Source organism: Balearica regulorum, chromosome Z, assembly GCF_011004875.1.
Source record: "Balearica regulorum gibbericeps isolate bBalReg1 chromosome Z, bBalReg1.pri, whole genome shotgun sequence".
In the NCBI taxonomy this organism is placed as follows: domain Eukaryota; kingdom Metazoa; phylum Chordata; class Aves; order Gruiformes; family Gruidae; genus Balearica; species Balearica regulorum.
In genome coordinates, this window is record NC_046220.1 from 75,763,548 (window position 1) to 75,791,537 (window position 27,990).

The window sequence follows — 27,990 nt, forward strand, 5'->3', positions numbered from 1 at the left end:
TTGAGATAAAGACAGTTTAATAGGACAGAAAAGGAAGAGAATAATAATAATGATAAAAGAATACACAAAACAAGTGATGCACAGCACAATTGCTCACCACCTGAAGATGATGCTTAGCTAGTTCCCGAGCCACATCATCTCCTGGCCAAACCCCAGTTATATGTGGAATGTGATGTCATACGGTATGGAATATCCCTTTGGCCAGTTTTGAGTCAGCTGTCCTGGCTGTGTCCCCTCCCAGCTTCTTGGGCACCCCCTGCCTTCTCATTGGCAGGCCAGTATGAGAAGCTGAAAAGTCCCTGACTGCTTGGCATCAACTAAAATATCAGTGTGTTATCAACATTATTCTCATCCTAAATCCAAAAAACAGCACTACACCAGCTGCCAGAATGAAAATTAACTCTATCCCTGCCTAAACCAGGACAAGCTGGCAGGGCCAGCACCTAGATCAGCATCAGGAAGATGGAGCTCCAGGAAGGGATTGTGTGGGGTGGGAAGGACCAGGCTATCCCTACATGACTGTGGGTCATCCCTCCCTTGGCTCTTGTTGGCCTTGGGCTTCATGCTTCTCCCCAAGTAGTACAGATAGCCTGTGCTCCTCAGCCCCATGGATCTTACAGTGGTTTGATGCTCTTCTGGCAAAACACAGAGCTACCCCACTTTCTTTGGGGCTGTGTGAAGGGACAAGGGAGCCTGGATGGGACAGCTGGTTCTCTTCATCCCTAGCACAGACAGGTTAAGTCCTGGTGCCTCTGCTCTGGTCTGCATACTCAGGCTGTGATTCCAGGTAAGTTTCTGTGCAACCTCTGGGCAAAGGGTCAAGTTCCGGCTTCAAAGCTTGACCACAAATTGGAGACAGTCTAGCCTGTGCTCTCCAGCCACAGAGGACCCTTGGGGTGGCTTTTCAGGGGAGTAAAGCATCTTGGGGCTGTGCACACCCTTCTTGTCTCCTCTGGTTTCCACTGTTATTGATGGAGGGCTATCAAGAGAGTCAAAGTCCTGGCCAGAGATGGGCTGTGGTCATGCCTCTACTTGAAATTCCCATAGGTTTCAAATGAATTCAAGTAACTGAGGGCTAATTCGTAGCAGAGCCCATACTGCTCCTGTGGACAGAAGGATGCATTTGAGAACCTGGTACACAAACATCTGCAGTGGAAGGCCAGCCATGGTTGCCAACAGCTTCCTGAGCAAGTTATGCACAGGTACAACCCACTCTCCTCCTCCCATTTGAAGCCCACCTTCCCCTGCTGAGGAATCACAGACATGTGCTCCAGTAGCTGAGGGCTGGGCTACCCCAATGCTGGAGCCAGCTGGTCTTGGGAGAAGAGCCAGCGTCCATGGCATGAAACATTTGCTGCTCACTCCCATCTGAGGTTCTCACCTTATGATGGCCTTGAGCACCCAGACCAGGAGGGCGAGGTGGGTGCAGGACAGGTACCTGAGCACCCACCAGTGCAGCCCCTTGCTGAGCAGGCCAAGTGGACTATAAAGGGGCTACTCAGCCTACAGGATGCTCCGGTGCCCATCCAGTTCTGCAGAACCTGCCCCTGAGTGAGTGGGTATATCCCAGCAGCAGCAAACAGGGCTTTCAGAGGTCTCATCTGCCCCTACTGGCCCCAGGATGGTCTGAGCACAGAGGTGCTAGGGCAGCCACTGGGACAGTCCAGGCTATGGCTCTTGCTCTGGTGTTGCCATCTCGGCTGGGTTTGAGGTCAACACCTACCACATCTTTAATCAGCTGTCTCCGCCGCCTCTTCAGCATCCTCACAGCCTGGGATACATCCACCAGCCCCTCGCTTTGGATCTGCTCACACAGGAAACTAGCAGCACAGAAGATCCCACTCCGGCTTGCACCATCCCTGTGAAGGAGAGCAAAGGGAGAGTCACTTGGTCTGGGATCAGCTGGCAGGGCTGAGCCTCAGAGGTGTCCCACTAGACATGCAGGCTCTCAGGATGATCTTGTTCACAGATCCTGCACCCAGCTAGCCTCCACAGGGAAGTCTTCCTCCCTGAACACAGCTGAATTCATGTCCATATCTCCACCCAAGATACAGCTGTGACCCAAATTCAGTGATGCAGCCTGGGTTGAGCCAGCTCTGTGCCATGGCTGCTCCTCCAAGGGATATAACTCACCAGCAGGCAACAAGGATATGTCCGTCTTGGCTCTGCCGATGGTGTGTCTCCACCTTCCCTAGGAGGCTGATGATGGTGGCAGGGCATGGGGGAAGGCGTTGTTGCATGGGCCAGTCCTTCAGCTGCCAGAATCGGACTTCCAGTGCAGACTTCTTGGGCTAGTGGGGGAGAAAGACAGCGGGTTGGGCAAAGAAGAAACCCATTGGCTTCATGGAGAGAAGGGAGGGACAGCATGTATTATTCCTGGCTCAGCCATGCTCACTAGATTAAGGGAGCAACTCCACATGGGAGCTGCCCAGTCCCAGACTTTGCCCTTCTGCACTGAGTGCTCTGAGACCAGCAGACACACAGAGCACAAGATAAGAACTGAGCACCAGGTGAAGTTCAGACTGATGCCAGTCCAGCACCCAGCTACCTGTAATAGCCATCACCATCCACAAACCACCACTGAGAGGCACGAAGTCTATCCATGGCAGCTGTCCTCCAAATTAGAAAGGTACACAAATGTACCTCTGCCTCGTACCTCTGCCTGCAGCATCACTCTCTTGGGACTAACCTCCCTTCCAAGGCAAAAGGCCTCACTCTGGCCAGTGCCGTTCCAGGACCCCATCAGATCCCTCTGACCGTTGTGGCTTCTGCCATCCCTAGCTGTGACTTTGACCCCAAATCAAAGCCTGCTGACGCTAGAGCCTGGCCAGTCCTCCCAGCTCTTGCAAAGGCTGTTTCTGCAGGACTTCACCATCTCTGTGCAAAGACTCCACCTGCTGCCTGTTGGTGAGGGCAAGTGTCCAGGCTGTGAAGCCAGCTCCAGGCTCCTCTGAGATCAGGTGGACATGGAAACGGCCATAGGCAGCTTCGCCCTGGGTGGGCCAGAACTCCACGTATGTCTGGAGGAAGAGACACGTGTGTGATCACACACAGCCCCAGCCCACACGTGTGGCAGAGCTCAGCACCTTGCATGGATGTGCTCACACCAGCCCCTTGTCCATAAGCCACAGTGTGCACGTAGGTGCTCTGCCTCCCGTTTGCTGGGGACCAACCCGCAGTGCTGCAGCCAGAAGTATAACACTCCTGCAGAGAGAATACCTGGGCAGGGGTAAGCAAAACCTGAGGCATGCTCCCTTGCTGTGAGATTGGTGATACCCCACCGCTGTAGTGCCGTGGTGCTGGGGCTGTCCTCAGGGCTCTCACGGGTGGAGCCCACAAGCTTGCAGGGGCTCCCGCAGCAAGCAGGGCTCTCATGAGAAGAGCTGTGCAGGGGCAAAGGCAGAAAGCACACTGCCTAGTCCCACCGGGAGCCGGGAGAGGGAAGGGCTGCGCATGAACTGCTGACCTCGTCCAGCTCCTGGAGCTGGTTCAGAATAACCACCGACGTGCAGGTGTAATCCCAGACCAGAGCCCAGAAATCCACCAGCGTGGTGGGGAAAGGCAGCTGGGTGACGATGAGTCTGTCCTCCTGGGTGTATGTCTGCAAAACACACCGGGGTGTGGGGGAGGAAAAGGTCACACAACCCACGCCCAGAGAACCCCTCTGACAGTGTGAGCGGTTTCCTGCCTCCCTGCAGCCAGGCATCTGCAGTCCCTGGGGCTTGCACCCCACTGCCCCCTCAGCTCATCACACCTGGGCTCTGCTCCCAGCAGGAAAAGCCAGCAGCTGTGCGGCACCCTGCTGAGCTGCCTGTGCAGGCAGGACGTAGGCTGATCGCGGGGGCCATCTCCTGGCAGCAGGGCCCCAGCTGCTGGGAAGTAGTCACTGTGAAGAAGCCCCAGGGCTGGGACACCTCAAACCAGGGTGGTGTGGTCTAGCCCTGCCTTGAGCAGTGATGCCCGGGAGGGTATCTCTGCTTCTCTCAGCAGCTCCCACCCCCCACTGGGGCTGGAGCCTTACGTGGGCAAACACAGCATTGATGTAACCTGGCGAGCCGTCTGCATTCAGCGAGGACATCAGGATGGGCCGGCAGGAATCCGCTGCGGAGGCAAGGGGCAGAGAGGCAAATGAAATCTTCTCCCCACACAGAGGCCTTTCCCTGCAAGCGGTGGGGTCAGTGTGGCTCCCTGTGATACAGGCTGGAGAGGCTTGGATGAACAGGCACTACCAGCCCCACGGCCATGACAGCTCAGGGCTGCCTAACATGGGATGTTCAAAACCCCATGGGCAGAGGCACAGAGGTACAGCAGGTCCACCCTCCTCATTGTTCCCTGATGCCTCATCTGGGCTCCTCCACTAGGAAAGATTGGATCCAGGGACATGTTTATCCCAGGTGTACCCCATGAACACACACCTCCAGCAAGCCCAGAAGGAAGCAGGGGTGGAGTCTTGATCTCATGGAGGGACCAGCCTAATCTATATTTATTGCCAACCAGAAAATGATGACTGGACTCTGGGCAGAAGCTGCCAGTGGCATGGTGCTGGGGAGGGAAGCAGCAGGGCAGCATTGTCCCCCCCGCACTGCTCTCAGGTGCTGGGTCACAGAGCAAGGAGCTGCCCAGCCCTGCCAACGGTACCTGGCAGGATGCCTGGCTTGCGGTTCTTGGGCTGGTTGCTGGGTTTCTCTGCTTCTCTGCATGGCAGGAGCTGGAACAACTCAGAAAACTTCTGCAGGGCCTGTAAGGATGATTCAGTCAAGCAAGTTCTGCCTGTCAGCTCCTCCCCTTCTTCAGCCACCCGAGAGAAATGCTTCCCCATGTCCATCCCACACACCAGCCCCTGCAGCACCAGACCCAATACACCAGATCCGGGTGGCACCTTGAACTCCTTCTCAAGGACATTGTCCTGCCTTGAGGTCTCAGCTTCTCGAAGGCAGCGAACATGGCTGGCGATGCTCTCCACTGGGATGCCGGTGTTGCCACACAGCAAGCCTTCAAGCAGTGCCTCATACAAGAAGGTGTACTGCTCCTGCATGAGGATACAGGTCAGCTGTACAGTCTGGAGCTGCTCTGTGAGAAGCCCTGGGACTCCAGACCATCAGCTCACTGGCATTGACCTGTGCCAGGAATAAGCCAGGTCCATCCTTCATCTTCCTGCTGTGGGGCCCTGAGGCCAGACACCTCTCAGTGCAGGCATCCCTGCTCTGAGAAACAGACAGCAACTGCAACAGCCCAGACAAGACCATCTTCCTGTGGTTGAATGCTCCCTCTCAGGCCAGACCCCTGCTCTGGGGAAAGAAACCCAGAAAACCAGTGAACTAGTTAGTCCTCCCACAAGCAGCTGGATGGTCCTGTCCAACCCCTTCCTCCAAAGAGTCCCAGCACTGAGCAGACGATGGGGATGTAGTCCCTCAGTCAGGACACTGCTGCATAGAAGATGCCATGAGGGCAGACATGCTGAAAGCCTGAAGGACACGTGGACTCTTGTGCACGCTCCTTCCCTACAAGACAGCCCTTCTAAACCAGGATGATTGATACGTATGAAAGCTGCTGGCACTTCAGAGGATCCTTCAGAGGTTCCTTCAGGGGAACATGGATCCCAAACAGGTTTGGACACAGCATTGAAAACAAGATCCTGCAGTGTCCATCACCTGGAAGCTCCAGTCCCTGTGGCTAGACCATGAATGGCATGGCCAGTGTGGCTTTGCATGCCACATCCCTGGGAGGGCTGGGAAGCAGCCTGACAGTGTGCAGGGAGCAGGTAACACTCCTCACCTTGGTCTGCACCATGCTGACCCGCTGCTCCCGCAGCCTCTGCACGCAGTGAAACACATCCACCTTCCCCTCAATCTTCCCCATCTTCAGGAGGAAGTCCAGGGCGATGAAGGTACCTGTCCGCCCGATCCCTGCGCTGAGGATACAGAAAACTGGGGGTCAGCAGTGCCCCAGCCAGCCTTGCCCCAGCACCCAAGCACTCCCAGCCCCAGTACCTGCAGTGCACCAGCACAGGTCCAGCAGGGGTTTCCAACCCCCTCTTGTTCACCAACTCCATTAAGCACAGGAGCTGGGCAGCATTTCTGGGCACCCCATGGTCTGGCCACAGCAGGTAGTGAAACTGCTCCACCACTCTTGGGAGAGCACAGCCTGCCTGCAAAGGGAGTGACATGGCTAGGAGCAGGAACCAGTCTGGAAACTTGCATGAAGTAATTGCATGCCAACAGGTAGGGTGCAGTGGAGAAAACCACTTCAGGGAAGCACCGGCACACAGTGTCCCCCCCAGCACCCCCACCACAATGACTGTTCCACTACAGCTCATCAGAGAGCAAAGGGCAAATTCACCCAGCATACTGCTGTACAATTCACTTTGTTCTCTGCTTCCCCATGCTGTGAACAGTGAAATCAGAGCAGTAAATGCAGCTTGTGCCCAGAGGAAAAAAAAAATAAATCATAGTGTAGACTGTTTCCATAGTCATTGAAAAGCCCTGACTTCCCCAAATAAGGTATTTCCTAAGGCTGGTACGTCACTTTTATTACCAGCCCATCACGTATTTTTCCCTAAACATCACATTCACTTGGCCTGAACTAATGTACTGCTATGAACCACCATCAGGTGCTCTTGGAGCTTTACCTTTCAGCTAGACTTTGCTCTGGGCAAGACAAGAAAAGACAAGAATATGCATAACTGCAATTCCTTTATATTGTACTTGTGTTTCCCTCCTTGCAGGTCCTTCAGTTTCTGCTTATTATTTGAAGTACAACTTCAGCAGTCTTGAGAAATGTCATTATGTAAGTTATCTTAAACCATAAACTATCTGTTCAGGTTTAGGAGCTGTAAGTGACCACGGAGCTTCAATGTTGACCCTCTGCATATTGGCCCAGGTGACAGGCAGGCACCTGTCCCATCATCCTGGATGTACAGAGATGCCCTTTTATACCCTTTAACTGCTTTCACACCCTTTGCGATCACCTCATCCAAGCCCTCAAGGATCCATGATCTACCCATGCACATCAGTCCAGACTCGGTTGGGGTGACTGCTCGAGCTGACCAATTGCCTCTGTCTGGCACAGATGCCCTGGCATGGCATCCAGTGATAGCAACACTGACCTGCTAGTACTGGAGCCAGGAAGGGCCCCCCACAGCATCTCTTGGCCGACAACTCCCACCAGCTGCCGAAACCCAAAAGCATCCTACATCCCCATCTCAGCTACACACTAGGCTTACCTTCTGCAGGCAGAAGATGCGTGTGACAAGGCCCGTGGTGGTCCTGGTGTTGTTGACTGTCACGGTGAAGTCCCCATAGACTTGCTCCTGTTCTGGCCAATACTGCTCGCACTTGGTCTGTCAACAGCAGTGAGACTGCTAAGCACAAGCAAACCCGTGAGGGGAGCATTGCAGGCCAGCAGTGGCGTAGAGCTGCTCTCTGCCCTCACGGACAGCTGCACTGGGAGCAAAGCAAATCAAAGCAGGCAAGGAAGCCTGGACTCTGAGGAGGCCCAAGCTGAGCACAGGCTGAGATGGTTTCTCTACCTTGTTCTGCTCCACTAAGCCTGTCAGCATCACAATGACCGAGGTCTTCTCCTGCCAGACCATCTGCCAGAAATCCAGCACCGTCCCAGGCAAGGGGCCTTGGGGGAGGAGAAGAGAGCCCTGTGCCAGTGTCCAAGCCATGGGGGTATAGCTGCTCCCAGGCACAACTCAGACATTCCCAGGCTATGAGCAGCCCTGGGCTTCCCTCTGCCTGGGGACTAACACTGCACAGCCTGGGCACAGCAGCACCTGGCAGGGGTGCTGGGCATCTTGGCTTCATCACCCGTTAGAAATTGAAACAAGGAAGTGGGAGGACAGGTGAGCCTGGGGTATGTCAGGGATTCACTGTGACTTCAGGGACTTCCTCATCCACACCCTCAAGAGGTCAGTGAGCTGCTCCCACATTTAGGGTCCTCTTTCTCAAAGAGCATTTCTGCAGCTTTGCAAGGAGCCTGAGACCTCCTCACCACATGCTGCACAGACTAACCCATCTCGGCTTTGCACCGTTGGAAGGAGCTTGCCTCTGAGTGCACTGAGTGCAGACATGACAGGCATTTGCAGGTTTGTCCCTGTCATGCTAGCTGCCAAAAGGAACAAACCAGGCTCATGGGTGGAAGGACCATGTCCTCAGCCTGGGCAGTGAGGCCTTCCATGCCCTGCAGCAGCCGTAACCACCATCCAAGACAGAGGCCCAGGAGATACAGGGCCTTGGATTGAGCCATTAACATCTCCTAGGCTGCTGTTCCCCACTCCCCAAAGCCCTCAGAGCAGGGACTGGCATCTCCTGAGTATGAGGGCTGGCAGCACCCACCTTGAGCTGCAATGAAGAAGCGTGGACTCCGGTAGCTCTGTGGGGGAGAGGTTCAAACAGCTCTGATGACATGGGTTAAACATTTAACAGGGAATGAAATAAAGGACCCATCCCCGCAGGCATCAGCGCCCAGAGCCCTCAGCACAGCCTGAGCCACTGCACCAGTCCTGGCCAGCACGGAGAGTGGGTACCCAGGGGCTGCATCTCCACTCCTGTCCCCTCACACACGTCCCTTTTTTGTTAGGGATGAGAACTGCACACAAACCCAGAGTACTCTGGGCAGCTCAGAGAGGATGCAATGAAAGCGACATACCAAGATCTGCCAGCACTTGAGGGCAGCAAGTACCAGACCCTGGGGCCACCCCTGTGAGCAGCACTGTCCTCACCCAGCATAGCCAGGCACCTCTCCTACCCTGCCCAGGCCAGCATTTCCTCACTACCTACATCCACATAGCTGGCATTGATGTAACTGTTCCCTGTGTCAGAGGGGTGCAGCACCACACGGCAGTGATCGTCTGAAAGAGAAGGGAGGTGGGAGTCAGTGGACTGTCTCCTTGGGACAGCAACCAAGTGAGTGTTTAAGGAGGGGGAAGTGATTTAGGAAAGTCCAGGACTGTCTGCTCCCTCCTCAGCGGCACTCCAGGCCTCAGGAGATGTTCAGAGCTAAAGAACAGCTAATGAGATGAAAGGTGACATGGCACAGCAGGAAATGCAACATGTTTTTGGAGAAGACTGTTAATGCAATGGCCAAATGTCCACACCACGTGAGTCCCCCAGGAGCTATAAGTTTGATAGAAATTAGGTCACTCCCTCCACTTTTCCACAAATAGCTACCTCTGGATGGGAAACGGCAGTGTTCAGCAATGACTAACAGCAGGAAAAGAAATACAATGATGAATGAGCTTGCAGGGATATTTAAGGAGCTGAACAAGGATTCTTCAACTGGATATAAAACAGCGGGGCCAACATGATGATTTTGGAAAATCCCTCTGGTTTTCAGTGGCCACAGAGGATGAGACAAGGAGCTCAGCATTGCTGAATAGCCGGAGGGGCACCTACACCAGCCCAGCACCCTGTAATACCCAACCACCTCCAAGTGCCTGTGCCAACCCCTGGAGAGCTCTGCTTACATGGGATGATGCTCTTGTAGCGGTTCTTGCTCTGATTACACAGCTCCTTGCCGGCATTGCAGGGATGCAACAAAGTGGAGGACAGTTGCTGCAGAGGAAGAAGACTCTGCATTTGCATGTGTTCTGGGGCTGGCCAAGGCCAACTGCATCACACATCCAAGGAAGGGGTGAGGGTTGAGTGGACAGTGCAGCCAGGTGGGAAAACAAAGCTAAACCAGACCTGATACTCGCTCAGACGACCAGCGCCATGCCTGTCAATCAATTCATCCTCTATCTGCTCTGCCTCTATTTCTGCCCTCTTAAACCTCTTCAGAGCCTCCAGAAGTTCTTCCACCGGGATCTGTGTGTTCAGCTTGCACACACCTACAGAGACCATGAGGCCAGGAGTGTAGCATACACCTGATGGCTGGGCTTGGAGGTCTGCAGCTGGGACTGAGCTGGCATTGAGGTGGTCAGGACCCCACCAAACCCTAGATTGCTCTTCCCCATGCAGGTCCCTTTCTCCTAGGAGGTGTCCCTTTTCCCATGCCAGCCACCTCTGATCCCCTTGTTCCTGTAAGGACCTTACAGAGTCTGTAAGCACCCTGCCTATGCTTTTAACAGACAGCCTGTCCACACAAGGTATGCAGAGCCTCTGCTTATACTGCACCTCCTTGACATCTCCGCAGGGGAATAGTGCTGCTGTTCTCCGAGGTTTTTGAACAGTTGTATTTTCGCCTGCAAAACAGCAAGTCAGGCCCATACACCAGCAGGAGAGAGACAGAGGAGAGGCTGTTGCCCATGTAACAGCCCTTCCTCCCACCTTGCTTTATCTCAGGGTCCACTTGGACAATCCCTGGCAGTGCAAGATGCTGTAGGCTTCACAGAGAGCAGGAGAGGGGAGGCACATACTGACCTGAAGAGCACGAAGAACAGCAAAATCCCCAGTGCCAGGAGTGCAACAACCAGTGCTACTGCCATAACAAGAGGCATCCTGCCCATCAGGGGCCCTGGCTCCTGCCCTGCAACTAGCACAGCCCAGACTCAGGCTCCTGCACAGCCTGAACCAGGCATCGGGAGATCACACAGGGGCATGGGGTGAAAAGCAGTGTCCCTCATCTCCCACCACAGGCCTTGCATTGCTAAGCTGGTGCAGAAAAACTAGGTCCTTGCTGGTGTGATACCTCTCTCCCTGACTGCCCCGGCACAGCCAGGGTGTGGTGAGGTGTCTGTATTTTTGGGATTGCGCATACACCAGGGGAGCATTAGGAATAAGACACAGTATGTGATGATGGCAGGGATGATGCACAGTGTCAAGCTGACATCGGTGCCACAGCTACCTAAGTGGCTGGAGTTTTCCCAAAGCCCATATACCGTAGGTAGCTTCAAGATCCAGAGAATTTCCATGAACATGGAAGTAGGACAACGAGACCCCGTAGCTCCTGCGCTTGGCCAGCTCCTCTCCACGGGAAGCGGCCAGGCTGGGAAAAGGGAACATGCGGGAGAGACTCTCAGGCACAGGGAGCGAGGAGCCCGCTTACCAACAGAGAAGCTGTAGCAGACACAGGTGAACTTCTCTGCCTGTTGGAGGAGACGGGAGGGAGAGCTCAGGCTGATATCTTGCATCGGATTTAAAAGTTAATCATGATTCTGTAGCTAAGAAGTTACAGATAGTTTTTCATAGTTGCATAGTTAAGAATGTTACAGGTAGTTTTTCATAGTTAAGGATGTCACAGATAGCTTTGTAGATAGTTGCTAGGTACTACTAAGGATGGCTATTGTACAGTCCTACCCCTGTGTTAGTTAATATTTATCCAAACAATGTATCAAAGAAGACGTGACTGTCAAGAGGTAGAAGCATAACTGATAAATCGTTTGTCTGATCAACAGACCCTGAAGAACCAATGGGAAGTGCCACAAGTATGGAGAAATTAGGGGGAAGGTAATTTGGGCCAGGGCCTCTGCGACCGCTGACCCATGAGCCCCCTACCCCAGTTATACCACCTACTCAAAAGATAAAGTGTGTGAGGATTGACTTATTGCACACCGGGCAATGAATCCGCTTTTCGGAAAACAAGGCCACTCCTGCCCCACTGCCCGCACTTGACGCAAAGGCCTCCCGCCCCACAGCCACCGAATGTCCCAGCGGTGGCCAAGGACCCCCGGGACGCTGTCCTGCCGAGGCGCCCAGGCTCTGAGCACAGGGGCTGGGAGCGGAGCCCGTGCGGTACTGACGCTCGCTATCGGCAGAGGGCCCAGACCCCACCAAAGGGCCCGGCCCTGGCTGGCAGCGTCCCCGGGGAGCAGGAGCCCCCCGCAAAAGGTACCTGCGGCGAGTGGCGGACGAGGCGGAGAAGGGCCGTGTAGTCCCAGCCCGTCTGGAGGGCAGCGTTGTGGTAGCCCTGCCCGTGGGTCCCGTCGCCCAGCACAAAGTCCGTGGAGGCAGTGAAGTTGATCACGGCAGCCACGTAGGTGCCGGGCTGCTGGCTGGCGTTGAAGGGCTGCGGCTCCCCCGAGCAGGCGCCTTCCACCGCCGTGCCGTTGTGCGTTGCAACCACGATGAGCTGGTGTTCCCTGCAAGGCAGGGCGGTGAGAGGCCCGGGGCAGACGGGGCTGGGGAGAGCGGGATGGAGGCCACTGCGGGCGAGCACTGGCAGTGTGGAAACCCATCTCGGGGCTGCGGAGAGCAGAGCTGCGGGGGGCTGCACTCACCTTGCCGCCTCGGGGGGCCGGGCGATGGGCCGGAGGGGAAGCACAACGGTCCCTTGGGATGGGGAGATGTCACGGACACTGCGGCAGCTGATGTCGAGAGGGTGCGGGGTGTCTGGAGGGGAAGACCTGGGGATGAGCATCAGTGGGCAGCGCGGCAGGGTCTGTGTGGGGAGCAGGGGACAATGCAGGGCGCAGAGCACAGCTCCTCTGTGCCCAGACTCCTTGGCGTTGGCCGGGAGGCCACGGGGCTGGGAACAGAGAGCTGCCTCAGCCAGGACGCACGCCATGGCCACCCTGGAGGGACCGGGACACAGCCAGCCTTACCCGACCTGTTGGTCTGAAACTCCCACAGTGACGCGGCCCCAGCTCCGGCGTTCGTGACTCCCTGCATCGTCACCACGTAGCTGCTGCCGGGGCTGTGCCCAGGCAGCGAGTGCTCCGTGACAGAGCTGCTCAGCCACAGCCGCTGCATCTCCAGGAAGCCGCCGTCCTGTGCGCTCCGGGCTGTGATGTTCAGCTGGGGACAGGGGACAGAACTGGAGGGCAGCAGCTCCCACCTGCCCTCTGGGGACCTGCCCACAGCACACCGAGACAGAGCAAAGCACCCCTGCAAGCCTCCCCTTCTCTGCGCCTGCCCCGCTTGTGGAAGGCTCCCACAGAGGAACCAGCAGGAGCCTTGGCCCCTTGTGTGGACCTCAGAGCAGACAAGAGGAGCAATTTGGAGCCAACACTCAGGATGCCAGAGGGACTGCCTCTGTGAGCAAAGGACCAAGCCTCTGTGGAAAGCTGAGGGCAAGGGAGAGGCCGGCCCTTTGAAGAGGTGTATATATGCGTAATAAGCCTGAGGCCAGGTCACCGGCATGGTACTGCAACACCGCAGGCACTGTGGGGACATCCCCCACAAGAGGAGCCCTGAACTTCTCATTCCTTCTGCAGGTTATCATGGCTTTGCCTTCCCCATTCTCCGCCAGGCTGCCTGCACAGAGCTCCAGGCAGGGAGGCACCAGGCAAGGTGAGGGGGACTATGGGCAGTCCATGGTGCCCTGGTACCTGGTATCCAATGATCTCCCCATTGCAGGAGGGCAGCTTCTCCCACTTGATGGACCCCGAGCTGGGATCCAGCCACAGCTTCTCCGGTTTGTCCGGCACTGGAAGCACAGGAGGACAGGGTTGTGCACAGGGCCAGCAAGGAGGGGCTGAGCCCAGAGCAGGGTGCAGGCAGCTCCTGGCCCAGGGGACAGGCTGCAAAGGGCCCGCCCAAGCAGGGTTTGTCCCCCACAAAGGCTGCATGTGCTGCAGCAGCAGGAGCAGCAACGGTGTGGAGAGGAGGGGGAGAGTGAGGAGGGGACGTGCTGTGCTCCAGGGCCCTGCACAGCCCCTTCCCCTGGATCATCACTGCAGGGAACAGATGATCAGGCTGAGCTGCCAGGTGAAGGGGACATTTATCCACCTCCCCTACCTGTGACACAGCCTAGCACTGTCCCTTCTCTCCTGCACTCATGCACACATACCTGTTTCCCCTGTCCTGACCAACCATGTGAAAAGGACCGTGCTGGGGGGCAGGGAGATGGTGACACTGTAGTCGGTGAAGGGCTGCAGAGAGGAACAAGTAAATGTTCCCTCTCGGCCATGTAGCATCTCCTCTCCCTGCACCTCCTCAGCCTCACAGGGAGGGGAGGAAGGCACTGCCAGGCGGCACATGGCCCGCATGCGCTGGCAGACGTCAGGGAGCTTGCAGGTCCAGTTCAGTTTGATGCTGGTGCTGGAAATCTCCAAGGTCCCGGGGACAACCTGGAGGACCTCTGTGAAGGAAACATCACAAGATGGTCACTTCCTTCCCTTCCCCTCCCAGCCCTGCAGCCAACCTCCATCATCCTCATGGTTCCCCCACCCAGCCTGCCCACAGCACCAGGGGGATGAGGCCGTGCTGGCTGCTCCCAGCCAGAACTCAGGCACTGCCTGCACTGTGGGAGGGTAAGAGCAAGTACTTGTGGCCTCTCTGCAGCTGCCACCCTGGGGCTAGCAACTGATCTGGTGCCTTGTCCCTTTCACACCAGCAATGACTTAGCCAACAAATCCGGCAGCCAGACCAGGCCCTGCCCTCCTGCTCCTGGACTCTGGTGCTCTTCTCCAGACAGACCCAGCCAGCTGGCCTGGGCACGCTGCCTGGGGCCCTGTGTACAGCGGTGAGGACCGGTCCCACTCGGCGCTGTGCAGGCTGCCCCAGCTGCCAACAGTGGGGACAGAAACCTGGGCTGCATCAGCAGCAGTTTCCTCTGGAGTGAATGAACATCCACGCAATGCCCCAACCACCCCGAGCACAGGGCACCAGTGCTGAGGGACAAATCCGGCACCACTCTCTCTTCCCCAGGGAGGCAGAGAGCCCCAAACCTCCTGTGCACACACAGCCTGCTCAGGAAGGGCAGAGCGGGGCAGCCAGGAGAGCTCCTGATGCCTCCCTTACCGATGCACTCCACGTTAGACTGAATGCGGGTCCAGACACCTCCGCTGTCCCTTCCTACCCATGGGTCTGTGTAGACAGGATTCCAGCTAGTAATGGGCTGGCCTTCCCCCAAACATTTGATGTGGGTGAAGGACGGCAGAAAACCCGCAGGGCAGCTCAGCATCACTTCTTCGTTCTTCTTGTACTTCTCCTTGTCTGGTGCCAGCTGGAGTCCTGGGTCCCACCAGGGCCTTTTGCACGTTTCTGGCAGAGGTACAAGTGAGTGTTACCACAACCCGCGGCAGGGAGTTTCCCACATTCTCTCTCCCTGCCCACCTGCCCTGAGCACTGGGCTACCTGCGCACGGCCATCCCCACACTCAGCACAGATCTGTCCCTGCCTGGGGCAGCCCCACATCCCCATCACCTGAGGGAGGGCATCGTCCTTCCCCCAGCTGCATCCCCCACAGCCTCCAGCCCCGATGCCAAGGGCTGCCCCGAGTACACGGGGTTCCCTTCAGTCCCCTCCGCTCCAGCTCCCGGGGCTGCAGGAGATGTCCCCAGGCTCCCTCACCTGCACGGGCAGGCGGGGGGACAAGCAGACCTGTGCACTCTGGGGTGGCACCTGGAGGCGCAACAAGGACCATGGTCACTCCGTGGGCACCTCGTTGCTGGCCCTGTATCCTGCCCAGGCCCTGGAACCCTTCTGTGGGGCCACACACTTGGCATCTCCACCAGGAACCTCCCAAGCACTTGTGAGCCACAGGCTGGAGCCCTGCATGCCGGGAGCTCTGCCCTGGCCTGGCATGGGCAGCCCTGGCCACTGCCCACCACCCCGATCCCACAGCCCCCTCCTGCCAGGACCCTCAGGGGCTGAGGCCGGCACCAGCCCCATCCCCACCAGGCTCCCCTGGAGCCCCGGGGCAAGCACAGCGCAGGCTCAGGGGCTGCCTCCACACCGCCTTCAGCAGCACCTACCCTTCCCCCAGGCAGGCAGAGAGCCCCAAACCTCCTGTGCACACACAGCCTGCCTTCCCCTGCTCAGGAAGGGCAGAGCGGGGCAGCCAGGAGAGCTCCTGCTGCCTCCCTTACCGATGCACTCCACGCTGGACTGAATGCGGATCCAGTCACCTCCACTGTCCCTTCCGAACCACACTTCTCTGTATACAGGTTTCCCATGACTGATGGACTGGACTTCCCTCGCACATTTGATGTGGGTGAAGGACGGCTGGAAACCCGCAGGGCAGCTCAGCATCACTTCTTCGTTCATCTTGTACTTCTCCTCGTCTGGTGCCAGCTGGACTCTTGAGTCCCACCGGGGCCTTTTGCACGTTTCTGTCAGAGGTGCAAGCGGATATTAGTTGTGTTGGGAGGTAACAAGGTAGGGCAGAGGTAGGTGGTGGCATCTGAGCAATCATTGGGTTTGTGGTACAGCAGGGCAGCCAGGAGAGCTCCTGATGCCTCCCTTACCGATGCACTCCACGCTGGACTGAATGCGGATCCAGTCACCTCCACTTTCCCTTCCTACCCATGGGTCTGTGTAGACAGGATTCCAGCTGGTAATGGGCTGGCCTTCCCCCAGACATTTGATGTGGGTGAAGGACGGCAGAAAACCCGCAGGGCAGCTCAGCATCACTTCTTCGTTCTTCTTGTACTTCTCCTTGTCTGGTGCCAGCTGGAGTCCTGGGTCCCACCAGGGCCTTTTGCACGTTTCTGGCAGAGGTACAAGTGAGTGTTACCACAACCCGCGGCAGGGAGTTTCCCACATTCTCTCTCCCTGCCCACCTGCCCTGAGCACTGGGCTACCTGCGCACGGCCATCCCCACACTCAGCACAGATCTGTCCCTGCCCGGGGCAGCCCCACATCCCCATCACCTGAGGGAGGGCATCGTCCTTCCCCCAGCTGCATCCCCCACAGCCTCCAGCCCCGATGCCAAGGGCTGCCCCGAGTACACGGGGTTCCCTTCAGTCCCCTCCGCTCCAGCTCCCGGGGCTGCAGGAGATGTCCCCAGGCTCCCTCACCTGCACGGGCAGGCGGGGGGACAAGCAGACCTGTGCACTCTGGGGTGGCACCTGGAGGCGCAACAAGGACCATGGTCACTCCGTGGGCACCTCATTGCTGGCCCTGTATCCTGCCCAGGCCCTGTGGGGCCACACACTTGGCATCTCCACCAGGAACCTCCCAAGCACTTGTGAGCCACAGGCTGGAGCCCTGCATGCCGGGAGCTCTGCCCTGGCCTGGCATGGGCAGCCCTGGCCACTGCCCACCACCCCGATCCCACAGCCCCCTCCTGCCAGGACCCTCAGGGGCTGAGGCCGGCACCAGCCCCATCCCCACCAGGCTCCCCTGGAGCCCCGGGGCAAGCACAGGGCAGGCTCAGGGGCTGCCTCCACACCACCTTCAGCAGCACCTACCCTTTCCCCAGGCAGGCAGAGAGCCCCAAACCTCCTGTGCACACACAGCCTGCCTTCCCCTGCTCAGGAAGGGCAGAGCGGGGCAGCCAGGAGAGCTCCTGCTGCCTCCCTTACCGATGCACTCCACGCTGGACTGAATGCGGGTCCAGTCACCTCCACTGTCCCTTCCGAACCACACTTCTCTGTATACAGGTTTCCCATGACTGATGGGCTGGACTTTCCTCTCACATTTGACGTGGGTGAAGGATGGCTGGAAACCCGCAGGGCAGCTCAGCATCACTTTTTTGTTGTTCTTGTACTTCTCCTTGTCTGGTGCCAGCTGGAGTCTTGGGTCCCACTGGGGCCTTTTGCACATTTCTGTCAGAGGTACAAGTGGGTGTCAGTTGGGATGAGAGCTAACCAGCTGGGTCAGGGGTAGGTGGTAGGGTATCAGCAAGCCACAGCAACCCCTCCAGCCATTGAAAGAAGCGGGAGAGTGACACCCATCTGCTGGGACATGACCCCTCAACAAGGCTTGTAGGGAGGGCCCTCCTTCTGTACTTCTCAGGAACCACTGAGGGAGCTACTTGCTTGCCCAGCTGGCACTACCTTGTCTCTTGTCTCCTGGCTCGGCTGTTCTCTTTAACAGTTTGTGAAGCACCAAGGAGGGACTGTGGCGTGCCTGCTGCCCAGCTGGGCAATGTCACAACCGGCTATCGAGCGTGAAGGCGGAGAGGGGACACGGGAGAGTGGCTGCTGCCTCACTTACCAATACACTCTACAGCCCTCTCAATGAGCATCCAGGCACCTGTGCTGTTCCTGCCCCACCAGGCATCTCCATAGACTGGTTCTCCAGAACTCACTCGTAATAATTCCCTTGCACATTTGACCTTGGGGAAGGATGGCTTGAGATGTCCAGGGCAGGTCAGCGTCAGTTCTTCATTCTCTTCATAGCTATTTTTGCTTGGTACAAACTGGACTCTTTCATCCCACTGGGGCTTGGGGCACTTTCCTGTCAGGGCAAAAGTGTGAGAGTCCTTCTCAGGGACAGGGACTAGTCACACACTGGAGGATGGGGCAAGAGCTCTTTGCCAGCTCTTCGTTGCACCCATAAATCCTCTGCTTTGTGGAGTGAGCCTGTGTCTCTCTGGGATGCTGGCAGAGGGGAGGCAGGTGTCAGCATGCTGGGAAGGGGGCTACTGTGGGTCTGCAGCTCCAAGCACATCACCCCAGTAGGGCAGTTGCGTGCTGGTGGTTGGAGCTGGCTTGTTTGTATAGAGCTTTCCTATGCAATGGGCAATGTGAGAGGGCCTGACTGGAGCCTCTGAGTCAGGACCAGGGCAAAGACCAGTAAAGGTGACAGCATGGTGCAAGTGTGCCCACCTCCTCAGGTGAGGAAACGGACAAAGTCTTTTTTAAACTACTCCGGGACCAGCTTGGCAACAGGGAACTGAGCTGCAGCACAAGAGGCAGTATATAGGAGGTGGAAGGAGAGGCTGCAAAGGCGCAAGAGAAGCACTGCCTATGCATGTAGAGATGGTGCTAGGAAAGCCCAAGGTCAGCTAAAGCTGACCCTTGTAAGGGACGTCAGGGAACCCTGCAGTTACCAGGCAGCGCTAATGGGAGCACTTCCCCATCCCAGACTTTGCCACAGTATCTGTGAGTCACAAAACTGCTGAAAAGATGAGGGTTTCTATCCTAACAGGATAGAGATACAAGGAGAGGCTGAGTGAATATTGCTTATTTAGCTTGTGGAAGAGGAGGCTTGGGACAGCTCTCTCCTCCCCATGAACCTGACCACTCACCCTGACACACACGAGAAGTCCTTCTACCTCCACCATGTGGCCAGACACTGTTCAGGGGCACAGGGCTTGTCATCACCCCCTATCTAGGACTCCCAAGCCTCCTCTGGGCTCCACCCAACGCATGCGCTGCTTGAGACCCCTTCTCTTGGCCCTCCTCATGTCCAGGTGAGCAGTGCAGCAGTGATAGCCTCCAACCAGAGCTCACCCAAACCCCAGAGAAGCTCCCCAGGGAAACGGGAAACGCAAAGTGCCAAAGTCTCAAGTTGAACCCCTCCAGCTACTCCTACTCCTCCCCACTTGACAATGGCAGCTCTCCATGTGGAGGCAGGAGGCACTGACCAGGAAGGGTTCCTGCCTCTGAACCCCTCCCCAACTCCTGGCAGCTGCCCACAGCAAGGTCCTGAGACAAAAGGTGCCCCGGTGCTGCCAGGACAAGCGGGGGAAGCCAAGGCATCCAGGTCCTCCCGTTCCTGGACTGTCCCCCATCTGCTGCCAGCTCAGGACCCCGGGGTCAGGCTGACATGGGGCTGTGCTTACCCTTGCAGGTGGCAGTCCTGTTCCACAAGGTCTGGGTCCCGTTGGAAATGCATCTGATCTGAGGGACCGATGGCACATAGTCCCCAGCACAGCTGAGCTGCACCAAATCGTTCAAGGCATAGCTGCTCTGGTGTGGGGTAAACTGCAGCTTGGGGTCCCAGTTGGAGGGAGCTTTACATCTTCCTGTGTGCGAAGGACATGAGGGAGAGCCCTGAGGATCACTGGGCTCTGGCAGCGTCCCCGGGGGTGAGATGGCCCCGTCCAGAAGGGTGCTGGTCGCCCTCACTTCAGACGGGTGGCAGAGGTGAGCACCTCCCAGGATGGGACCCCAGGGGCATTAACTCTCCTTGCACCCTCAGGTGCAGTGCAGGAGGGTTACCTGCAGGCCCCCCTGCCCACCCGTGCGCTGTGGAGGGATCCCAGCCAGCAGGATCAGCTGCTCTCTCCTGTGCTCTCTCCCCCCAGATCAGGGGCTATGACAATGCAGCAGCCCCCGTCAGTCTTTGCTGGCACTGCTCACCGGCGTTCCTGTCATCCTGCTGGGCCCTGCCTGCTCACGCCCATGTGCACACTTATTTGCAGCTAAAAGCCCACTCGAGTTCCCAATTCGCTTTTGGTCTGCAGGTTACACTTGTTATTTTCTCCTCTCCATCCCTTGCCCAAAATAGCCACTGGCTCCTAGGACTGGGTACCTCCTGTCTCATATCCCTCCCATCCTCAACCAGGAGGGGCAACACCCCCATATCGGAGTTGGCAGAAAGGACTTGACAGGGGCTGCAGGTACATATTTCACCAGCTGCATGTTTAGTTGCATTTTGCAACATGTAGATTGGGCAACTCATGGAAGTAAATCTTCATATTCGTTTTCCATTAGTTTCTAGACAGGAGTGCTGCTCTCTCTCTGGACGGCACTAATTAGGGTCTCTGGCCTCTGATCAGGTACCAATTTTCATATAATAAGAAATGTACCTCTCTATCAACTCTCTTCATCCAACAAATTCAGCTGTAAGTACCCAAACATTGTCCAAAGTTACCAGGGTGCTGCCAGGCAGGCACAGTGAGGTTGCGCTGCCTCCCAACACACCCAAAGAGCATTAGGACTTACCGTGAAACCATGAGTCCTCTGCACTCCTCATGCAGCAGGCCAGCAGACCACAACATTGGCATCATCTCAGCCAGAATAAATGGAATAAAATCCCCCCAGATTGGCAAACTGAGCAGCCGCAACTATTTCAGGCAGGTAAGAGCTACTTGTGAAGGCATTTCCAGTGCTTCATTTTGCATTTCAGGGCCCAAAACCATGCCCGTACAAAGTTTATTCATTGATGGGATCATTCCAGCTTCAGAGTCACAGCAGAAATGTGAACAACCGTTGCTCGAAAATAGGTTTGCAGGGTCTGACCTCAAGCAAGAAGCAGTTTGAAGGAACGAAACCCCTCCAGCGCAGACAGCCCCAGGAGCCGAGGGGCTGCACGGCTGGCATCTCCCCGACTGCCCCAGTCTTGACCTTTGGTGCAAAGGGGGCCCGTTGCTTTTCCTTGTGTAAGTGCTTCCATACCTCCTGGCAGGAGTTACAGCCCCCACAGTGACACAAAACCCACCAGCAGGACATGGCAACCTGCTGGGCAGGAAACGAGAAGGGAAAGAGAAATTCTCCTTTGCGTGCAACCTGCTGACACAGGTGCAGATTTCGAGAGGTATCTGGGACAGTGTCTTCCCACAAACACTGATGCTCTGCTGGCTGTATGCTAGAGCTCTGCCTTGCTCCCGGCTCTCCCTGAGCCTCGCACCAAAACTCTTAGTGCCCTTCATGTAGCAAAGCATTTGCCGCTGATACAACCACAAAAGAACATCTCTAGAGGTTTTTGGCCTTGTATGGTGCTTCCTGACAGAGGCCGGGGTAATGCTACTTTTATAAAGGCCGTATCTCACAGGTGCTGCTTTAGAGGTGTAATACAATGCAGACGTACTGTAGTACAAAGGAGAATTACTCTTTGTTTAAAGTTTATGATTTTTTTTTTTACCGAAAGGTGCATCTTCTGCACACTGAAATTAGACTTATTCAGCATTATACTAATTATTGTTGATTAGGATTGATTCAGCCCTTAGTCACGGGTGGTGTTCACTGAAGTACAAGTGACTGTAAGGGGGGCTGGCTGAAAGCGGCTGTGAAGGGATCTCTTGGACTGAGCTGGCACAACCGCCACATATTTCTGACCAGGCTGGCTACCTTCATCGGGACTCCAGTGAATCACTTCTCTTAAACTTGGGTATTTATCAGCCCTAATCCTTTGCCAGAGACATCAGCATCTTTTCCCTTTTATTTTTTTTCTGGTGAAAAGGGCCTGGCAGAGGTGCAGTTTTGCTCCAGGGCTTCCTCAGTCCTCCTGTCAGTGTCTGCTAGGAGGGGGTGGTGGGATGCTGCTGTGATCTGGTGTGGTTTCCAGTGCAGCATCAGGCAAGGGCAGATGGCCGAAACGTGCTTCTGCGAAGACTGCACCTGTGCCAGCGGTGTTCAGTGGCCACACCTGCCCTCTGGGCACAAGGACTACACCGGTGAGCAGTCCTGCAGGCAAACCCTCTTGCTCCCTCCTTGTACCTGCCTGTGCCTGCAGAGTCCCTTCAAGTACTGGTGGGATGCCTGTCCTCTGCAACTTGTCCTTTCCTTTCTGAGCCCTCAGAGCTGTGGGGGTGGTCATTTGCCCCCCTTTTTTTCGTTCCCCACAGGCTCCCCCGTGCACTTTGGCCTGCCAGATGTGGCCCTCTCGTGCTCATGCATGGGACAGGCAGGGGCTGATGCAGCAGCGAGACGCAGGCTGGTCACGGAGCACGCTGGGCACAGTCTGAGGGCTGGATGGAGAGAGATCAGAAAAGGCAGGCAGAGCCCACAGCTTGTCCCCATCCTCTAAGCAGCCAGAGCCTGGAGAGTGCTGCTGTAGGGGAGTGCACCAGCCTCAGAAATTAGCCTGGGAATTAATGCTGTCTGACAGAGGGACACGTATGACAAAATGAGCTTGCTTGCCTTGCAAAGGAGTAGTGTACACCACTGAGACAGCCTGTGAGGCTGCCAAAGCCTGTTACCTCCTGTACACAGAGCATCCTGCTAGCAGTGCCTGTGCTGTCACAAGCCCTCCAGGGCTTGCCTCCTCCGTGCACCCCTGCTGCTGCAGAGGAGCTGAAGACATGCAGGACGTCACAGCACCGACACCATCCGCATTCAGGTGTCTGCATGTGCTCAGAGCCCTTCCTGGTGGCATTTCTGATGACTGCTTGAGGGTAAAGCCTAGAAGTCTCTGTGTCCCCACAGAAAGGGGAGGGGAAGACACTTTCAGTCCATGCCTGTTTTTGTCTCAAGAACTTTGCCAAATACAACCCGATTCAGCCTCGCTTCTACACCTGTGTATGGGGGGACGGGGCGCTGCTGGAGAAGGGAGGGTGCTCAGAGAGAAAGGGGAAAGAAATGCTCAGCTTCTAGCCTTGTAGAGACTAACAGCATCCGGGAGAACAGAGAAACAGTCATCAGACGCTGTTTTTTACCCTGCACCGTGGCAGGCAGACAGCCGCCCACAGGCCCTCCACCCCCAACTATAGGAAAGAGGCTGAGATAAGTGAAATTTCAGCATGGAAAATACAGTACAGATGTGACCAAACAGGCACCTTTTGTAACGTGCAATGTGTGGTCTCTGTAAAATGCAGAATGCTAAATGCCAAGGCAGGAGCGGTAACGCAAGGATAGTCTATTTGCTTCACGTAGTCAGAGATTAACTGTTATGTTTTTCTACAGTTGATGCTATTAGATGAATACCCTCCTTGTTAATATTGTTTAATACTCATGAATATAGGAAGCATTTTACAGAAATATCTGGACTGCCTGTCCCTGCTGCAAAGGAGTTACGAGTCTGGCAGGCAAAGCAAAGCCCCAGCATGCCCCAGAAACAGATGTCAGGGAGGATGAGGAGAAAGGAGAAATAGCTGTGCTGGTCATTCAGGTCAGGCTGCTGGGTTCAGCCCTTTGCTTACCAGCAAAAGATGTACTTTCTTACATTGTATTATCCCATACATGAAGAGTAAAAGACAAGGTGAAATCTAAGGAGCAGCAGGCAAAGTTCAACCCTTTCCCTGTGGCAGCTCGGCAGCTAACAGAGGGGACAGCAAAGCGCGCAAGAGTCTTGCTGCGTTCGATGCCATGTGCTCGCTGAGAGGAGCTAAGAAAAGCAACCACGGTTTCCACCCGTGGAGAGTGGTATTGCAAGCCACCAAGAACGCACCAAGACATGCGCGGGTCTTAAAGCATCTCTGTACTCATCACTAGCAAACACAGCTGCTGTGCAGGTCTTTTAGAGCGATGGGCAGTGCTAGAGTGGGGAAGGGGCAGAGAGACCACAGTGCTGCTCTGCTGGGGAGCGGTGCCAGGGAAAGGAGGCGGCGAAGCAGGTCGCTGAACAAGGCACCGCGGGAAGAGGAAGGCAACGGCAGCGTTTTAACCCGTACTGCTCTGCCAAGCAACAGGGCATGTGGTGGAGTTTTAAGAACGGAAGCCAAAATACTTGTTTCCTGAATCTGGACTCTGGTAACAGAAAGTGGAAGCACGGTGGAGCACACAGTTCACAGCACCAAGGGTGTCCAGCCGCAAGGCACTCCTCCGCAGCATCTCTAAGCGTTTGTGTTCCCCACAGGATTTACTCTAGGCACTGTTTGAAATTGGAGTCCCTTTTGGTTTGAGTGTGGCCTTATTTTCCCTAGCACCCTCCCACCCACCGGGCATTGCAGCTATGCCCCTAGTTAGGGCTCGTTGTCAGCTGCAACTGAATCACTGCGTCATGTCAAGCAAGGCTGATGAGAAAGGGGCCAGGGCCAGCCTGGATCACAGACCCTGCCTCCGCAGGGAAAACATCCCTTAGAAGCCTCTCCACCTGCCTCCCAGGCACACGGGGACTGTAAGGGGATGACACTTTTGTACAGGTGGGGCATCTCAGGGGAGAGAAAACCCTGATGAGAAGAGCACAGCAAGACAATGAGGTGACAATGGGACAATGGGACAATGCATGGTGCCCCCGTGACGGGGTGAAGAGAGCAGCAGTGCTGTGCTGGCTCACGCTTGTACCGCACACACCGACCACATCCTCTGCTTGCAGCTGCTCTGCTCTTTCCCCGGCTCCCAGCGGCATCGCCGTGTACCCCCACCTCCTGCCCAGCGCTGGGACGTGCCTCTGCCCTCTGGCCTCATTTCCTCGGTGACTGCCGGGCCCGTGGCCCACAGCCCTTTCCCAAAATTATTGCCATGCCTGCGAACTTTCCAGAACCCGTGCTGCTGGTGCTCAATGCTTCGGGAAGGACAGGGCGGGAGGGGAAGCTGACCCAGCAATTTTGGCATGCAGGACACACTTCCCGGCACCCCGGTCCCCCCCAGTGTTGGGGGCTTTCTGGGTGCCTGGAAGAGGATGGCAATGTGCATTGGGAGCAGCTTGTCCCATTGGGCTGTTCTCCTTCCCCGATTGTAGCCTACATCCGTCAGGGTCATGGGAGATGCTCAGGGACCCCTGGGAACGGGGACTTTTGGGTCATGTCCTGTCCTCATGTCCACCATCTCTGCCCAACAGCTTTACCCTGCCCCACTGCCACTGTCTGCCCCACAGATGCCCATTCCACCCTAACGGGGATGGGAGGGACCCTCCTGTCCCACCCTGGCCATCCCCCTCGTCCTGTCCCTTGGCGAGAGAAGGCCCCCGATCCATCAGGTGGGGACCTCGGCACAGATCCCGGGTGGAATGAGCCCATGTGCTGAGGATGCAGGCAGGGCTGCCTGCACGGCTGGGTGTGGCTGCCAAATGGTTTTGTCTTGGTTCCTCTTTTCACAAACATCAAGGTGCAAGCTCAGCAATACCATCTCCGCCACAGGCAGCCCCAGAATCCTCCAGGGACAGCTGGGTGACCGAGATGTGCAGAGCGTGCCAAGAGTCCCCGCTGCATCCCACCACACACAGTACAGCCATGTGCCTTATTGTGCTCCATGAAAACAAGCTGGAGAGCCACGCAACGCTTGGGTGCGGTTGCACAAGCTGGCCTGGTGGGACAGCTTCAGTGGGAGATCCGTGCAAGGCAAAGCCACTCTGGGCTGGAGGATATCCTGTGTTGCAGGCTTAGCCCTTGGTTTTTTGAGTGACAATGTGCTGTGCTCAGCTTTCTGCAACCACAGGGACACCTTTCCCCTGGGAACAAGCTCCTGTGGCCCATATCACACAGTAGAGACCCTGCCGTCACTTCACGTCAGCAACTAAAGATCCTGGTCACATTCCCTGGCCTCTATCATAGCCAGGGTCCTTAATCAGCAGGTTTCTCTAGCCTGCATCAGGCCAGGCACATCCCTGCAGTGGGTTGGGACAACATGAGTACATGCTCGTGTAGTGATTTTCATCACCTAGCTCCAGCAAGATTCATTTAGAGAAATACTTCAATTCAGACAGATGCAGAGCAATGCAAGGTCACAGCCATTGGACCACAGCTCAAACCCCAGACTGTGCCGCACTGGGTGGATTCACCAACCTCCTGGGAGGTCAGATAACCTGAGGATATCAGATACCTACAGGAGCCTGCAGATACCCGCTAAGTGACTGCTGGGATGAGAGTGTGCAGCCTGCATAGGAAGAGCCCTGCACAGCCCTGGGGGTGCCTTGGCCTTCCAGCACCAAGGAAGCCCATTAAAGAGAAATCCCAGCACATCGTAACTCCTGCCCCTCAGGGTCTCCCGGACTCCTGACTCCCCAAGTCTTTGCTGGGCACCAGCACCCACCTCCACTGTGGTGAGGACGTGGCATCTGCACACTCTGCGAAGAGCGACGGCCACCCCGTGCTCCTAGGGACACTGCCCACTCCATAGAGGAATGATACGGCCCCTGCAGAGGCTTTCCCAGCACACCGAGGTTTGCTGCCCTCCATCCCCAAACAGAGCTTTACCCCACCACAACCCAACTGATGCCCAAGTGTCTTGGGCCCTGATATGGACATCAGCTCCCGTCCTCTCTGATAAAGCTACTGCACCCTGCATGCAATAAAGATACACAGCAACCTTGCACCAGGAGGGCAGCGAAACCTTCTCTTGTGGGAAGAGGAGCGAGAACTTCTTACCTGTTTCTTGGGGTTCTCCGGAGATATTGGGGTCTCTGTCTTGCAGCTCCTGTGCTGCCAGCAGAGGCGCGAGGAGCAGGAGAAATATCCATCGTAGGGCCATGTGTACTTATGCTCCCAGGGGAGGACTGAGGTTTCACCTCGCTGGCTCCCTCACAGCATACCCGTCTGATTGCAAGAGGTGCAAGCACAAAAAGGAAACAGCCACGCAGAGAAATCATATATAGTGCAAGAGGCTTCCTCATTGGAGAGGGAACCTCCGCCAGTGTCAGCGCCGCTTTCATTCTTCTCTTCTGTGCACCAGGGCAGCTTCACGCCCCTTTTGCAATCTTGCTGCTCTCTGAACTCTTGTCTGGCAACCACGGTTTTCTGCCAGAAGCAGCTACTAGCCACGACAGCTGGGTTGCCTCTTCTCCCAGCACAGCTCTCGGTGGTCCAGAAGGACTTGTGAGCTGTGCTGGTTCGTGACTGAGGGTTGCAGGAAGATGTAGCTTCCATATTCACATGGTAAAGTCAAGCAGAGACTACCTCAGGACAACCCTCGCCTTGTTACTGCCTGATAAGGACTGTGATAAAAAGGACTTCTGAAGTGCACTGATGATCTTACTTACCTGGCAGTGCATGCCATGGGCAGAAACGCCAAGGTTTTGGCAGAACTGGCTGGGTGCTCAAGACCAGGCTGGGACCAGATGCTCAGGAACAAGCTGATGAGAGCCCTGGAGCCCTGGCACCCAAGCGTTGTGGCAGGTTGTGTTGCCAACACGTGCAGGAAGTGGAAATGACCATGAAGGGGTGAGAAGGTGGCACAGGCATGGCAGCGAGCAGGGAAGGGGCTGCAGTGAGTCTGTCTGTGTGGTGCAGGCTGGTGGCCATGGCAGCAGACCCGGCCACCAGAGGTGGCCAAGGGTAGGAGTCGATGAGTCTGTGCTCCAGCCTCCCCAGCCACCCAGCAGCCCTTGCTGGAGGTGCTTGGCCCGTGTCCGAGCTGAAACACACAGCTGGGAGAAAAACAAGCTCTGAAATCTTTTTTGAGGCTTTGTGGCAGGGCTGCAGCCCCTTGTGATGGCCTTCCTCTTTATCGGGCTCTTCAGCAAGGCCTCGTACTCCCAAGCCTGGGATCAGGCTCTGCTTTCTGCTGATGCACATCCTTCACTTGATTTGCACACCCTGCAACCCCTTTATTCAGCAGCATTGAGAAGGCCACTGTGGGGTGGCCGTGCCCAAACACATTCTCCCCAGCCACCCCAAAAATCTGACCCTGAGTAAAACGTGGTAGAACGCTTGGGTTTTTTGGGGGGGATTTGGGGTTCTTTTGTTGTTTGTATGGGGGGGGTTGGGTGCTGCTGGTGGTATTGTTTTGTTTTTTCCTGCAATGATGGTGCTCGAGGGCAGATACTCCAGCAGTCTTTTACCTCTCAGGGACAGAGCTGGAGTCTGCCTGGCCACCTCCCTTGTGCTCTCCTCTGCTCAGAAAGGCAGTCTCAGCCTCTTCTCCCTTGTCTGTTCCATCTCCCTGCAACAGAGCTG

The 27,990-nt window shown here is 56.2% G+C and overlaps 1 protein-coding gene across 6 annotated transcripts; it reads right to left on the reverse strand.

Annotated features, from left to right (window-relative positions):
- On the reverse strand, positions 1-27,983 carry LOC104631335 (receptor-type tyrosine-protein phosphatase T). Of its 6 annotated transcripts, none has more exons than XM_075740256.1 (29): positions 26,464-27,983; positions 17,132-17,374; positions 16,073-16,315; positions 15,695-15,937; positions 14,625-14,867; positions 13,672-13,962; positions 13,211-13,308; positions 12,485-12,677; positions 12,161-12,272; positions 11,776-12,022; positions 10,990-11,029; positions 10,365-10,470; positions 10,119-10,186; positions 9,690-9,832; positions 9,470-9,557; positions 8,784-8,854; positions 8,340-8,376; positions 7,529-7,626; positions 7,223-7,339; positions 5,991-6,148; positions 5,776-5,911; positions 4,880-5,029; positions 4,639-4,738; positions 4,022-4,101; positions 3,467-3,601; positions 2,895-3,020; positions 2,134-2,291; positions 1,724-1,859; positions 1-1,103 (listed from the first exon to the last, which is right to left on the reverse strand). In XM_075740256.1, exons 1-29 carry the CDS (start codon positions 26,564-26,566, stop codon positions 1,029-1,031), a joined length of 4,038 nt encoding a protein of 1,345 aa, XP_075596371.1. In that variant the 5' UTR covers positions 26,567-27,983; the 3' UTR covers positions 1-1,028. The 6 variants fall into 6 exon arrangements, with proteins under 6 accessions (XP_075596371.1, XP_075596370.1, XP_075596374.1 ...); XM_075740255.1 differs by having other exon boundaries at positions 10,365-10,476; XM_075740259.1 differs by lacking the exon at positions 17,132-17,374 and having other exon boundaries at positions 10,365-10,476.
- Between the last annotated feature and the right edge of the window lie 7 nt (positions 27,984-27,990).